Source organism: Benincasa hispida, chromosome 10 (genome assembly GCF_027475165.1).
Source record: "Benincasa hispida cultivar pf3 chromosome 10, pf3_genome.v1.1, whole genome shotgun sequence".
NCBI lineage: Eukaryota > Viridiplantae > Streptophyta > Magnoliopsida > Cucurbitales > Cucurbitaceae > Benincasa > Benincasa hispida.
The window spans coordinates 35,295,045-35,311,658 of record NC_143487.1 but is presented as its reverse complement, the minus strand read 5'-3'; the positions used below and the strand labels follow the sequence as shown (position 1 = coordinate 35,311,658).

The 16,614-nt window shown below is 31.2% G+C and overlaps 1 protein-coding gene across 1 annotated transcript; it reads right to left on the bottom strand.

The window, feature by feature from the left end:
• Window positions 1-8,260: 8,260 nt before the first annotated feature.
• On the bottom strand, window positions 8,261-9,418 carry LOC120088693 (vascular-related unknown protein 1-like). Its single transcript, XM_039046115.2, has 3 exons — window positions 8,897-9,418; window positions 8,749-8,802; window positions 8,261-8,655 (listed from the first exon to the last, which is right to left on the bottom strand). The coding sequence occupies exons 1-3, from the start codon at window positions 9,227-9,229 to the stop codon at window positions 8,515-8,517; spliced, it is 528 nt and encodes a 175-aa protein (XP_038902043.1). The 5' UTR covers window positions 9,230-9,418; the 3' UTR covers window positions 8,261-8,514.
• Window positions 9,419-16,614: the final 7,196 nt, after the last annotated feature.

The window sequence follows — 16,614 nt, the reverse complement described above, 5'->3', positions numbered from 1 at the left end:
TAAAATGAAATAAAAAGATTGAAAAAAGTTAAAGAGAAAAACTTATGCGACCATTAGGCAGTGAGTTGATATTAGCATTTTCAACCATGTGTCTAAAGAGTCTGGCCTATATGAGTTGTGGAAGAAATTGGAAGGTCTTTATGAAAGGAAGACCGCACATAACAAAACTTCTTTAATTAAGCAACTTGTTAATTTGTAATTGAAGGGTGGGAAGTCTGTTTCTGAGCATTTGAGTGACTTTTAGGATATTATTAATAAGCTAACTACTATGAAGATTGATTTTGTTGATGAATTGCATGCTTTGTTCTTGTTGAGTTCTGTCAAATAGTTGGTAAACCTTGGTTGTGACTATTAGTAACGTTGCTTCAGAAGGTGTTTTGTCTTTAGACGTTATCAAACAAAACATGTGCAATGAAGAGATAAGAAGAAAGGAGATGAGAGTTGATAATTTACATGCTCTTGTTGCTGAGAATCATGGAAGAAACAAGGGTAAGAAACCTAAAGACTGTGGTAACTCAAAAGGGAAGTCCAAGTCTAGAAACAAAGAGACTAGGACATGTCATTACTATAACAAGCCTGGCCATATAAATTTTTTTTTTCTATCATTGGAAGAAGGAACAAAGTAAGAAGCAAGACTCACAAAAAGAGGAAGATGATAAAAATACTGCAACAATTATTTCTCAAAGTGAAAATGTTGTCATCTTGACTTGTGCAACCAGTGAGTGTCATCATGTAGAGAGTTCAAACACATAGTGGGTGGTAGATTCAGGTGCTTCATACCATTATGTTCTCAAAAAAGAGTATTTCATGAACTATCAATCTTATGATTTTGGTAGTGTGAAGGTGGGAAATGAGAGCTCAACTAGCATAGTTGGGTTAGGTGATATTCGTGTGAAGAAAAGTGTTGGGTGCACGCTTACATTAAAGAATGTGCGTCATATTCCTAATTTACGCATTAACTTGTTGTTTGCAAATGTCCTTGATCAAGAAGGATTTCAACAAAACTTTCGTGATGGTAAGTGGAAATTATCTAAGAGTTCAATAATAGTTGCTCGAGGTGAGTTATGTTGCTCTTTGTATAAAACAAACTTGAGCATATGTTCTTCTGAGTTGAATGCATTAGAAGAAAATAATTCTCCAAATTTGTGGCATCGAAGGCTAGGGCATATGAGTGATAAGGGGATTAAATTGTTGGCAAGTAAATCTCTTATTCCTAAAATATTTTCTCTTGACCCTTGTGATCATTGTTTGGCAGGTAAGCAACATGAAATTTCCTTTTATGGGAAATCTACCAAAAGGCCAGAAAAGTTGGAGTTAATACATTTTGATATTTATGGGTCTATTGAGGTGGAGTCACTTGATGGTAATAAATATTTTGACACTTTTATTGATGATGCTAATCGAAGAATTTGGGTAGAAAGGGAGACTGGAAGAAAATTGAAGTGTCTTCGATCTGATAATGGTGGTGAATATACTTCAAATGAGTTCAAGTATTATTGTTCACAGCATGGCATCAGACATGAGAAGACAGGGTCTGGCACACCACAACATAATGGAGTTGTTGAGAGGATGAACAGAACCATTATGGAGAAGGTGATGAGTATGCTTAGAATGTCTAATCTTCCTTAAGACATTTTGGGCTAAAGTAGTTCAATGTGTCATGTATTTGATTAATCAATCTCCATCAATTCCTCTTGGTCTAGACATTTCAGAGAGAGCATGAAAAGGACATGATCTCACTTATTTGTTTTTCAGAGTCTTTGGCAGCAAGGCATACATGCATATGCCTAAATAATAAAGGTCAAAGCTTGATTTGAAGACCAATCCATGTGTTTTTGTTGGGTATGGTGATGAAGAGTTTGGTTATAGGCTCTACGATCTAGAAAAAAAAAAGGTAGTGAGAAGCAGAAATGTAGTATTCTTTGAGCATGAGAAGGGTACAAATCTTCTTAGTACAAGGTACACTTCTACTTTAGAGTTGTGTTTTAAGATTACTAATGATTTTACTTCTACTCTTTCTATTGCTAAGTCAACAAATGAGAATGTTGTTGATATACACAATGATGTTAATGAGATACAACTGATGGTAATGAACCAGATCATATTCTTGACGAGTCTTCATTGTGAAGAAATTCATGAGGAAGATGCATATGAGGAAGTGATTCATGGAAAAGTTCATGAGTAAAGGGAGCAATCTATTCCCCAAATGGAGGATACTCAAACTCGAAAGTCCAATAGAGTGCGTAAACCTTCAACAAGATATCCGAACTCAGGGTTCATTCTAGTTAGTGAAGATAAAGAGCCAGAAAACTATCAAGAGGTTTTGTCTCATGATGAAAAAGATCAGTGGTTCGATTCAATGAAGAAGGAGATAAATTTCTTGGAAAATAATGGAACCTATGAGCTAGTGAAGCCTCCAAAGGGCAAGAAAATATTGAAAAACATATGGTTTTTCAAGTACAAGAAGGATGGTGAAAAGATAGTGAGGTACAAAGCCAGATTAATGGTTAAGGGATGCAACCAGAAAAAGAAAATTAACTTTGATGAGATCTTCTCTCTTATGGTTAAAATGACATCTATCAGAGCAGTGTTAGGATTAGCAACAAGTCTTGATCTTGAGATAGAGCAACTTGATGTAAAAATCGCTTTTTTACATGGTAACTTGCATGAAGAGATCTACATTGAGCAACCTGAAGGACTTGAAGAAAAAGGGAAAGATAAACTTATTTGCAAGTTGAAGAAGAGTCTTTATGGACTTAGACAGGCACCAAGGCAATGGTACAAGAAATTTGATTTGTTTATGATAAGCAATGATTATAAAGGAACTACGGGTGATTCTTGTATGTATTTTAGAAAGTTCCCTACAGGCAACTTCATCATTCTTCTTTTATATGTAGATTATATGTTGATAGTTAGACAAGATATAAATATGTTTCAAATTTTGAAGAAAGACTTGTCCAAATCATTTGACATGAAAGATTTAGGTCATGCAAAGAAAATCTTAGGTATGGAGATTGCTCATGATAGGAAAGTGGGGAAATTGTGGTTATCCCAGGAGAAGTGTATTAAACAGGTGATGGATAGGTTCAATATGAAGCATGCTAAGCCTGTTAGTACACCTTTAGAAACTCACTTTAAGTTAAGTAAGAGAGCATGTCCTACAACAGAGAAAGAGAAAGAAGTTATGTCATCTATTCCTTACTCTTCTGCTGTTGGTTTTTTGATATATGCTATGGTATGTACTAGACTTGATATTACACATACAGTCAGTCTAGTGAGTCATTTTCTCTCCAACCCAACTAGGAAGCAATGAAGTAGATCTTCAAATACTTGCAGAGCACTTCCAAATTGAGTTTATGTTATGGAGGTGACAAACTTATGCTTGAAAGTTATACTGATGCAGACATGGAAGGTGATCTTGATAACAGAAAGTCTACCTTAGGTTATGTGTTTAAATTTTTAGGGGAAGCCATATCATGGCAATCGAAGCTACAAAATGTATAGGATTGTCCACAACTGAAGCATAGTATATTGTTGTAGTGGAAACAAGCAAGGAGATGTTATAACTTAAAAGGTTCCTTCAAGAGTTAAGTTTAAAGCAAGGTAAGTATGTTATATTTTATGACAGACAGAGTGCAATGGATTTGAGCAAGAATCCAATGTATCATGATCGTACTAAACACATTAACATTAGATATCATTGGCTACGAGATGTAATTGAAGAGAAGAGACTGAACCTGAAGAAAGTCCACACTGACAAGAATAGTGCATATATGTTAACTAAGATAGTTCCCGGAAGCAAGATTGAGCTTTGTAGTAAGCTTGTCTGGATGAGGTTCAAGTGAGCATGGATGTGATTGAGTTTTCCTCATGTTGGGCTAGAGGGGGAGATTGTTGTGGGTGTCCAGCTCATTTGTTGCACAAGCAAGACTTTATTTTAAACTTGTATTTTGTAAACCCAATTGGGGCTAATTTTTTGAGTTGGCCCATCTTGAAGGCCCTAAGTTTTCTTTTATGTGATATGAAGATGACCTAAGGGAAAAAGAATGAAAAAGAGGTAGAAAATCAGAGAGAAAGACAACGATTTGGTTTTTCAGCGGCAGCTTCCACAAAGTTGTTGATTGCTAGAGTTTGAATCGTTGGATCGTGCTGAAATTTGGTCAGCCTATTCGGGATGCATAGGGTTTCATTTTGAATGGTTGTACATTGTTTAGAGCTCTGATTTGTCTGCAATTGCTGCCAAACAAAATTTGGAAAACTAGGTGATTTTCATTTTTTTATCTCTCAAATGTTCATCTTTTATATATGAAAGTATGAGTGGGTTGTGAACCTTTGTATGACTGATTTGGGTTCTTTTTTCTTCAATTTTATCATAATAAGAGAAGTTAACAAAGTTGAACTCCTCACAATTCTCGTGGTTTTTACTCTTCACATTGAAGAGGTTTTCTACATATAATTCATGTGTGCTCTTTGTTTTTAGTCTTCCATAATTTTGTGGTTTACTGTTGTCCATTGTTGGTTGATCTCTTGGTGATTATTTGGTGACTTATTTGTGATATTTTTTAGAACAATTATTTGGTTGATTGTTTTGGAAGAGATCTTAGTGGGTTGTTGTTATATTGTTTAGGTCCTATCATATCTAAGAGGTTTTAGATTCCAATTCTCACCCACATATGTGAAGTAATATTTTAAAAAATAAAGAATATTTATTGTTAACAACTAACATTGATATTTATTGTTAATAAATGTTGATCAACTTATTGTGGAGTCAAATTACTTGGAGATTGTTAATCTCTTGTCTGGCTTTTGTAAGGATCTTTCTTAAGTATCATTTTTCATCTAGGAGACAGACTTATGCGCAAGCTATAGGCGATGTCTTTTTTGTCCATATTCTTCGTTGGAATAATATTCTGGCTCACTCTTTGGCTTCAAAAACGTTGGAAGAGCAAGCTTCTTCTTTTTTTTTCTTTTTTTTTTTTTCTCCTCACCCTATGTGATTTGTCTTTTTTTTTTTTTTCTTATGTGATCCTTTAATTGGTCTATTGTTTGCTTTCTAAAAAAAAAACTAATATTGATATATTTGATCAACGGTTACTAAAGATAAAAGTTTAATGAGACATATATTATGATTAAGAAAGAGGAGTGTGAACTAATAATATTCAAGGTTAAATAAATATTGTAGATTCTTACCTAGGTAACCATCATGAAATTCTTTAGCTTTTCTACCATATATTATCTTTTTGGTCTAGATATAGGTATAGTAGAAAATATGGTAGACATAATTGAGTGAATATAAAAAAAAAAATAGAGAGAAATTATTGTATAAAATGAAGTTAGTTGGAGAAAATATGTGAAAAATAATAATGTAATATGGGTGGAGAAATTAAATTTTTAACTTCAAAATTTACGGTACATTATTTATGTCAGTTAAACTATGATTATTTTGATTGTGATAATAATATAAAGATGGATAAAAGGGCAAGTGAATATATATATAGAAAATAAAATGAGAATAAAACAATGGAAAAAATATAAAAAAGGAATAATATACTTCTCTTTTGTTTGGTCAACAAAAATCTTCTGGTAGAAGATTATTAAAAATCTTATAACTATTTATTTTAAGGAGGCTTTCAAAAATAGAAAAATAAGAGAGATTATATATATAGAATAGCAAAATTTTAATTTTCTTTGATAGAGGCTGATAAAAATCTATTAGTGTCTATCAGTGATTGAAATTGATAGAAGTTTATCATTGAGATAGAAGTCTATCAATGTCTTTTTTGTCATTTTTTAAAATAGTTTGACATTTTTTTATCTGTAAAAATTTTCTTTTATTTTAGGGACAGTTATAAATATAATAATTAGGCTCAAAGTATTAGAAAATATAGTATAATGTAAAAAAAAAAAATTACAAATATGGTAAAATTTAGATAGTCTATCAGTGACAAACTATATTCCTGGTAGGAGTCTACCAACGATAGAATTTTATCGTTGATAGACTTTATTATATTTGCAATTTTTTTAAATTGTTATTATACACTTGGTTACTATCCTTAAAAATGTTACTTATTGCGATTACTGTTTATTTTAACTATATATCTATATTTTTTTTCTTCTTGAAGTATTTCTAATTGATCATTCAATAAGAAAAAACATTTTTTTTTATCCTCTTAAAGTTGTTTAAATAGTTATCTTTTAAACGTATATTTTTCTAAAAGTTAGAAAATGAAAATTAGTGTGGTATTTGAAGCCCTATATATTTAATACAAAAGTATAACAAAGAGCTAATTACATAAATGACTAATCACTTTGTTTACAGAATGGGCATTTCTTTCACTTAAAAAATATTAATAATGTAACAATAACATTAAATTATAAAATAAAATATGAAACTAGAACAAATAAAATAATATATGTCAAAATTAGTTTTTTTAATAAAATATATAAACTATTAGAAATACAAAGACCCTTCAATGTTGATAATTAAAATACATAATCAAATTGATGTGATGATAATTTGACACATTAATTATTTGATGCAATCTATAGATAAATTGACACATTAATTGAGATATATTATCAATAACTTCTTTTCATACTTTTTCAAATTCAACTTAAAATTAGAAGAACCATAGGATGAAAATAATTATTAGCAAGAGAAACTTCCTTTTTCAAATAATGTCAACTTAATCATAAATACTAAAAATTAAAATTTTAAAGTGAATCTAGAATTACCAATCATGGTATATATATATATATATATTGAGAAGTTTTTGTTTTAGTTTTCTTTTTATTTTTTAAATCTTTTGATAAGTGATGTGTTTTTAGTTTAAAGAAAGACTTATGGCCTGCAAGAGATTGAGTATTGATCAAGATTATAAAAGAACCAATCAATCTTTAAAATATTATTACTCTCGATTTGGTATTTGAGATACGATCATGATATTAAATTTTTGTTAACACATATTAAACATTTCTATCGATATCTCCACATATAAATAGACTCGACATTGACAAGATAAATAAATAGTCATTTCTATTATATTATAAAAATATTCATGAAGCATACTAAATGTCACTGACCTTATATTCCCAAGGAGGTTCTATCATGTAGAAATGTGCTTTAATGGAACTTTAACTTTGTTGGTTGTGACCCAAAATCCATCGATTTTACTTGGTAGGCCAGGAATACCCGACTTATCAATTTATCCAATAAACTATTGGGAGTTCATGTAGTCCATGCCGGATTAATAGTATTTTATAGTAGAGTAATAAACTTTTTATAATCCTTTTAGAAATTTTCATCAACATTCATGTTTTATCAATATTTCTATTAAAATATGCATAAAAATAATATTTCGATATCTTCGTTGACATAGACATCTTAAACGCCTTGGAGTAAATCAAAAAGAAAATAAAGAAGAGAAATATTAGGTCGGATTGCATAAATATTCTCCCAAATTTAAAAATTAGACCACTCTAAAAAAAATGATTGGAGAGAAGGACAAGATAAGTGAATTGATGAAATAAAATAAATAAAATGGAATTTTGTACTGAAAAGAAAAATGAAATAAATAAATAAAAAGAGATTTGGGTCTAAATAAGTAAATTGAATTAGTAGCTACGTAGAGATGGCGTTTTATTTCAATCGTGCGTAACACTCGAGCGTCAACGCTCTGATTGGTGCTGAAAATGGGTCCCACGTTCTCTTCAAATAATTAAAATTTTCGACCTTTCACGCTAATTTCAAATTTTCGATTTTGGGACCAATCATCATCATAGGCCACGTCACTAATTACGCCTATTCTCATTAACTTCCAATTTTATTTTATAAGTACATGTTTGTTGGAATAATTAAATTAACCAAATTTCTCCAAATTCAAAAATTGAATTATTTGAGAATTCGTCTTTGCAATGCCACGTCACTAATTCTTTTGTTGATAAAATTTTTGGCAATGTTTTAAATGATAAATCAAAATGTCATGGTTTATGAATGATGACACATGTTGTTATATTTATAAATAAATTTATTCATTTTTCTTTATTTAAAAATAATTCTAAATTTTTAAAGAAAAATAATGATCATTAATTTTATAATATAGTTTGATTTGAGTTTGATATAACATTTTTAGTGCACAATAGGTTGATATAATTTATAGAATTGATTTTTTTAGTACAACGAACAATAAGACGAAACAACGAGACATAATAAGAAAGAGTAAAAGAAGAAAACGTTAGTGCACATAGTGAGCTACGGGAGTTGCTAAATTAGTAAATAAATTGAGTATGAATTAAATTTACAATTTTACATATAATTAAGCCGACTATAAAAGTCATGCTTGCAACCTTACCCAAATTGGGCAGGTTGCTAGTTACAAAAGACTATTATAAACTTCACTATCATATACAAATTTTCTTCCTTTTAGAATTTGACACTTCGAAACGACATCGAATATCGATCATATCGAAGATCTTATTCTCTGAACTATGTTCCATATATACACGGAATAATTTTCAACCCATGTAATTTGTGAACATGGACAAAGGAACTAAACACAATCCTCTTTTTTTCAAGTCTGTATATTCAGTAGCCTTCCTCTTAAAACTCATCTCCAAATTTCTTTCATGATCTCCTCTATATTTCTTTCCATTTCCCTGCCCCATAAAACAAACAAAAATATCCATAAATAAATTAAAAGAAAAAAACTTAATTATTATTTTTTTTTTTAATGATAAATTATAAATTACCAGCGAACTTTTTCTTCGATAATTATTCCCATCGAACGGCCCCAAATGACCAACCTACACGTACAACAATAATTCAAAAACCAAATAATTATAATTTAAATTTAAATTAATAAAAATTGTCTCTGTTAAAAGAAGTTAATTTCTTGACCTTGGGGCTATTATCAGGAGAACTGGCAGTATCTTCAAGAGAAGCATCGACAAAAAAGTGAGTTTGTTTAGGCTTGAGAATCAACTTCGTGGAGATTTTGAGGTGGTCGGTGAGCGGAGGTGGAGGGTCGGCGGCGGCGGGGGAGAATTTGCATGCAGCGTGAGAAGCGGCGTCGGAGAGCAAGGAGGAGGTGGGGAAAGTGTAGGTGTCGTCGTCGTCGGAGGGGTCGTCCAAGTAGGCGGTCCAGCCGCTTTCGGCGGCGGCGGAGGTGGAAAAGGAAGGCAATGGGTGAGGGAATTGTGGGTTGGTGGATGAATAAACAGATTTCTCCATGAATAAATTCTAAGGATCTTGAAGAGAGAAATTAGGGGAAATAAAAGATGGGCTTTTTTTTATAATTAAATGAAATTTGAGGAGTTGAGAGGCAAAGAAAAGGGAGAGATTTTATAAGGGGAGAAAATAGAGGGAATAGGAGTAATAAAGGAGAGCATGATGGTTTAGAATCTTGGTGTGGGCCATGTTATCTCTCCAAATTTCCACCAATATTTTAAACGAAGGATAAAACCAAGCTATCATTTCCGCCTGACAAGACACGAAGGGCCTGTTTTGGCCCAATAAATTCCAAACTGAGCCCATCTTCTCTTATTCATGGACCTCATTTGGCCCAATAAATTCAGAACTTAATCCATATTCTTCTTCCAAACTGAGTCACACTCATAAATATGTTAATAAACCTTTTTCTCCTTTCAATATATAGAATTGTCGTTACTCATTTCTATACTTTCAATAATTTCACATCTCCAAACTTATAATAAATATTATATTCTTTTATTAATTAACTCCTTCATATTATTTTACTAAAATCAATCTTATTATTATTTAACTACGATAAATTATCAATAATTTATTTAATTCAATTACTATAAAAGTTTATTAAGTTCAGCTAATACATAAATTCATTTTTCAACCATTATAATTAATTACTAATTGGTAACACAGAATATTTATATTCAAATATTTATTTTTCATTTTTTTTCGTTAAAACAATCGGTAATTAACGATTAGTTATTTCTCTATTGAAATTATTTTTTATTAGTTCATTCATTTTTAACCTTCATTATTAATAGATCAAATAAAAATTAAATTCAAAATTTATATGTTATAGAAAAGCATCGTTTCATAATTTTTTTAGATAAAATATCATTTTAGTTGTGAGTTATTTATACATTTTCAAATGTTCAAAATTATTCCACTTCTAATTCCTCAATCCTAGTTTGTAATGTTGGTTGGAGAAGCTCAATTTTTATTAGTATTCTCTGGAGATTTAGAAAATAAAAATATATTTTCTTCAAAATATATTAGGATTATTGTTGTTGTTATTATTATGAAATTAGATAAAAATTTACTTCAAATTAAAGATGCGGATAAATTAAGCTCCTTCAAAAGCTTGGTATTGTACTAAAAAAAAATGCTTGGTATTGAATTTCTTCTGCATATTGATGTTTTCATTTATATCGTTCAACATCAACATGAAAATTGAATTGATATTTTGATTATATCATTTAAAAATCTTTGAAAGATAAAAAAAAAAAAAAACAAACAAAACAAGTAACAAAATATCATTAATATAAATATAATATAAATAATAAAAAGTTTTAATATGTACTTAAAAACATTTTAATTTTTTAATTTTTAGTATTTTTTTAGTCTTTTAAAAAATATCTATCAACATCGAAAATTTATCAATTTTTCCACCAACAGTTCTATCAAATTGAAATCTTGAACAAGACTCACGACTCTCACCAATGTAGAATCATAGTATTAAATTTCTATCGACATGTCGATGTTTCTACCAACACTTAAACGTTTCCAAAAGTTTGATATCGACATATGGGTAAATCGATATTTTCATTATATTGTAGAAAAATTTACAAAACACAAAAAATAAACATCAAAATGTCACTAATATAAATATAATATAAACAATAGATATATTTATTTATTTAAAAATAATAAATGTTTATTATTAATATAGAATTTTTTGTTTTTTGTTTTTATACGACTTTTAAAATATCTATCGAAATCAACGTTTTATCGATATTTCTATTAAAATTTTCATAAAATTAAGACCTCGACATTTTCATTTATATCGATAGTTTAAACCTTGTGAAGAATACAATTACTATTATTTTATTATATTTTGAAAAATCAAAATTTTAACAGAGTCCAGTTGGGAGTTCATCGAAAATTGCGTAGTGGGCCACGCGGCACAGCTTCATCTAAGTTTGACTTTGACCTTTGTTTTGTAAACAACTCTGTTATAAATTATGTTTTTCCGTTTATTTTTTCTGATAATAGATTTATCCGTTTAGTTTTGATACCATGCTGCCCAATTTAATTCTAGAATAATTTTCTTTTTTAAATACTCTTTGCATCGCAAGTCTGATTTTTATTTAGTCTCAAAATTTTAAAATAACTTTAAATTTGATTCAATTTAGTTTATAAATTTAAAAATGTTATAATTTTATTCTTAATTTTATTTCAATTGGACCCCAAATTTCAAGAATTAACACTTCTAACCTTGTTTTTCACTAAATATTTACTTTTAATCTTTAACGTTGATGTCTATTAATTAATTCCAAATAATTATGGAGTAAAATTTTAAAATTAATTTTAAAAGTGATGGAAAAGTTGTTAAAAATTAATTGATTATAATACTTTAATTATTTTAAATTCATTAATAGATATTAACACTAAACACTCAAAATGAATATCTAATTAAAACTTGAATTTAAAAGTGTAAATCTTGAAACGTAAGAATCAAATGGAGACAAAACTCAAACCTAAAAGATAAAATTGTAATAATTTGAAATTTATGAACTAAATTAAAATTAAATTCAAAATTTAAGAACTTAACATATAATATTTTGAAATTCATATGGACATATAGAAATTAGACCTAATATCTAGGAGTTTTTTTTTCTTAATTCAAACATTATATTTTACTAAAAGAAAAAAAAAAACGGAATTTGACATTTATAAAGCTTTGGATTATAAATTTAATAATTATTTTATTTTACACCCTAACATTTTTGTCGATTTTATTTATAATGTTTTCCTTTAATTTTTTTACACAAAAATTATTGTTAATTTTGCGTTAACAATTAACACACAAATCTAAAACTATTTGAAACCAATTCCTTCCCCATCAAAATAAGTGGAAAAAAAAAAGAGAAAAAGAGAAAGACATGTTAACATTTTAGTTTGTTGTTAAAAACAATTAAATAAATGGATAAAAATAACACTCTCTCTAAAAGTTGAAGGTTCAAAGTTCGATCTCTATCTCCGCATTTGTTGTATTAAAAAAAATTAATAACAATGACTAAAATGATTATCTGTACAATATTCAAATACTATAATTTAAACTAATTTATTTACCTTATATTTACTATAAATATAATATGGATAGAAATATGTTGTACTTGTGGTACCAATTTATATGTACATTAAAATGTGCTAACTTAAACAAGAGATAATATGGAGAGATTAAAACTTAGGAGTTCCAAGAAAATTAGTAAGGTCTTATTTAGTAGTTTAATTAGTGGTGGACTTTTTTTTTTTTTCTTTTATTTCTTTGAGTGCATTGGTTTGATTATTTTGACTGTGGTAAGTTGAGAAACTTGGTTGGGGTAAAAGTCAAAGATTTTGGGTCATGGGTGAAAGCAACTTGCCTTTACCCTGAGGCATATGCCAGCTAATGCCAATTATGAGACCCATTCCATTGCCCCTTCCTTCAATTCCTCCATTGGGACCCACCCCAACAAAGTTTGGTTTTCCATTTTCCAAATTAAAAAATAAATAAAATAGACAAATATCAATTTATAATCATAAATCGATTAAAACTCAAAATCTTTTAAAAAAATTAAAATGTGAAACTAATATTTGTATCGAATAAAATTATAAGTTTTAGTTTCATAAAGTTGCTATATTATTGTTAGTGATGTGTAACTATTTTTATTTGGTTTTATTCCTACTTAGTATGATCACTTGAATACAATTATTCTTCTTTGTTTTTTTTTTAAATAAAAAAAATATAAAATTATCCCACTCTAAAAATTCCTCCAAAGTAGCAAAAGATTATTTCATAATTCTTATTTATAAGTAAAGAAAAATAGAGTAAATTAAAAATTACTACTATTGATTTGATTTTCACAATTTCTCTATTTTTTTTTTAATTCTTGAATTTAAATAAGTCTTATATGTATGTGTGAAAATTATGCATTAACAATTTTACAACGAAGTTTTTATGAAGAGTCTGTTGAGGTTGATGCCTTAAAGTCTCGTATCTTATAGTTTGTAAATAATATGTACGAACGCTTGTGTTGTTAATATATGATATTTACTTCACATCTTAAATTTTTGCTCAATTGTTTGTTTTATTTGCTTTATCACAAATCAATAAACATAAAAATCCTTGGTTATCTGTATGTGACTCAAGCATGTATGTGATGACATACAAGTGGATCATGTCTTGAGTGATAACCAAAATGATTTGTAGTATATGGATATAGGAGAAAGACCTTATCCTGATAACGCTACAGATGCGGCCCGCTTTGTAGAATGGTCACAACTGTTGTGACTTGTCATAGATGGTCTGATCCTAATCATTCGTGTTGGGGACATGCGAGTGGGGGCGTCCTATACAAAGAGTTTGTATAAGACCTAACCACGAAGTGTTAACGCCCCGTTATATAACACCGTTCATGACAGAGACTTCACTTCACTAGGATGACCACAGGTAACATAACCTCAATCCTGAGTGAGTTGGGAACTCCTGCCATTGAGGTCAATCCTTTGATTTCTATAGGTGCGAGTGGCCAGTTCGTCGATTCAAACCTACCATTTTTGGGATGATTCGTCTGATTTGGGAGGTGGAAACTCAGCTACACAAGATTGAATTAACTCCTTCCCCGAGACAGGGGTAAGTAGATAGATAGCTCCCTTAAGAGCTGATTCTGGGGCTTGAACGATGTGGCACCACACACCTTCTCTTGCCCCGAGAGGTGTTCACACATAATTGGACTATGTTGTATTGTTCATTAGAGGAATCAGTGATACTTAAGGAGTGAGATGTAACTACAGGGGCAAAAAGGTAATTTGGCTCAGCTGTACTTACGAGCATCTGTGAAGGGTTATCGTACTCATGATTGGTTATATCCGATAGACAAAGAAATATATCTGTGGTAAGAAGAGTTCAGCTGTTGGTCTTTAGTGGAATACCTGACAGTTAACGGATGGTGAATCTCGTGGCTAAAGAGTTTAGTCAGCTATTCACGTACCATTGGAGCTTCAAGCCACAGGTCCATTAGGTCCCCTGGGTAGCTTGAATAAAGTCGAGAACCAGTGTTTGGGACAATTTTAAATATTCAAATTGACAAGAGAAAGTTCGATTATATATGATATAATTGGACTGGTTAATTATATATGATGTAATTGGGTAAATATATGAGATACATTATTTTGGAGAAAATTAGATATAAATATGATTTATATCAAGTAGAGGATAAAATACTATAGTAGATATGTGATATCAAACTATAGGATAAAAATATAATATGATTATATTTATTTATTAATTAATTGATTAATTATAAGATAATTATGCCAAATTTCATGTTCAGACGTGGATTAGTGGGGAGCGTCGGTTAATGTAACCGATGAATTAAAATGAAAATGGTTTTCATTTTGATCCTATGTCGTTCAATCGCCCGAAGAAAAAAGTGAGAGCGCGCTGGTGTTGATCAAAACGATCGCTTAAGCATTTCGAGAGACTATACGATAGCTCTTCTCTACCTGAACGATCGTCCACCTCGCGATAAACGATCGCACACTGTCACCTACACGATCGGATAGGTTCTCTAAACGATCGTATAGTGTGCCGATTTTACTAAACGATCGTGTACCTTTTCCTAAACGATCGTTCAATAAATCCTACACGATCCTGTAGCTTCTCCTAAATGATAAGCATTTCTGCTATGCGATAGCGGCTTTTTCCACCCCACTTGCTTATCGCCTACACGATTCGTGTTCCTCCTTCCTCAACCAAATTTACCAAAGTCCACCCTTTGGGTTTTCACTCCGAGAATACCCAGGGTTCTTTAGTGGTGGTGTCGTCCCCATTGCGGTCGTGAGTTAGCATTGTTCGTGCTGCTGCAATCGATGTTTCCACTGGGCGTTGGTAGATCGCTAGGAGGGTTCCGCTGTGTTGGAGTTCCGAAGTGTGAAGAAAGTCTTCAACTGGTATGGAACTCTCTCCTTGTTATTTATCTTGTTCTGAGCATGCCGATAATTAGTATTTGTTTGCATAACTGTATGTTGAATGTATATATTTGTATTTCGGTCACTGTGAGAACGGAGTGATTCGAACGCGCTCATGGAACTCTACGAAATGAGATCCTTCAATTGGTATCAGAGCTAGGTTCTAATACTCTGATTTCATCTGTTGCAACGAAATGACATATACATTCATGGTGGGTGCATTTCTACGCTGGTTTAATAGTTAAATTCTGCCGTGGATGTACGGGAATAATGGATGTTTTTTGGATGATTTGCCGTGGTTTGATTTAGATTCTTTTACATTTGCGGTTGTTTGTAAAGGCCCCTGCGTTTTTGGGCAGTAATAATTGTTATCGAGTCTATATTCGAAGTTTGTTTGAAGTTTTGAGTTGTTCGTTGAAGAAGTAGATCTATGCAGGCATTGCATAAAAGTGGTAAAAATCTGGGCAAGTGTTGCGGTTCTTCGAAGAAGGAGGCGATCTCGGGTTGATTGCATCGTGCAAAAGATGTTCTACACGATCGCTGTTGATCATATCGTAAAGATGAAGGAGTAAGCAATTTCTGTTGAACGCATCGGTTAAACGATGGGGTATGCGATCAAGAGTTGATCATATCGTGTTGACGATCGGGTAAGTGATTGCTGAGTATCGTTTAACGCACGCACGCGCTAGATGATTGTTTAGGTCAGCAAGCTTCATCGCTTAGTAACTAACTAAACGATTGCTTAGCATCACAAGGTAAATCGTTTACTTGGTTGCATACATCGTGTAGACGATGAGATGCTCGCAGATCGCTTAACGCGTGCGCGCTAGACGATCGTTTAGGTCGTCAAGCTTTATCGCTTAATTACTGACTAAACGATCGCTTAGCATCGCAAGGTAAATCATTTACCTGGTTGCACGTATCGTGTAGACGATGAGATGCTCGTGTATCGTTTAAAGCGCGCGCGCGTTAGATGATCGTTTAGGTCAGCAAGCTTCATCTTAGTAACTGACTAAACGATCGCTTAGTAATGTAAGGTAAATCGTTTACCTGTCTTCATGCTACACGATCGCATAAACGATCAGGCTTCGCAGCCTCCTCCTCGTCTACGCAATCATTTATTTTTGCTTCTATCGTCTAGTGCATACTGAACGATCGTCTACATACTGGGGTTTGCTACACGATGAAGACCTCCTGGCGGTTCAAGACCCAGTTCGCCAGTGAACCAGTTTGCTTGATGAAAAATGTAATAGATAGGGTTTTTTCATTCCGATTTTTTCTAAAGGCTCACCCCGGTCCATTAATCCTTTATTTATTACATGCGATGTATGTTTTTATATGTCATATGGTATGCATATATAGTAAATCCCACCTTAGGTTATGCAATGGTCATGCATCAT

Bases quoted from the DNA above. Each gene is read 5' to 3' on its own strand.
- LOC120088693 (XM_039046115.2), bottom strand. From the start codon at position 9,229: ATGGAGAAATCTGTTTATTCATCCACCAACCCACAATTCCCTCACCCA. The intron at 8,803-8,896 runs GTCAAGAAATTA...TTGTACGTGTAG, and splicing joins CTCCTGATAATAGCCCCAAG to GTTGGTCATTTGGGGCCGTT. The intron at 8,656-8,748 runs GTAATTTATAAT...TTTATGGGGCAG, and splicing joins ATCGAAGAAAAAGTTCGCTG to GGAAATGGAAAGAAATATAG.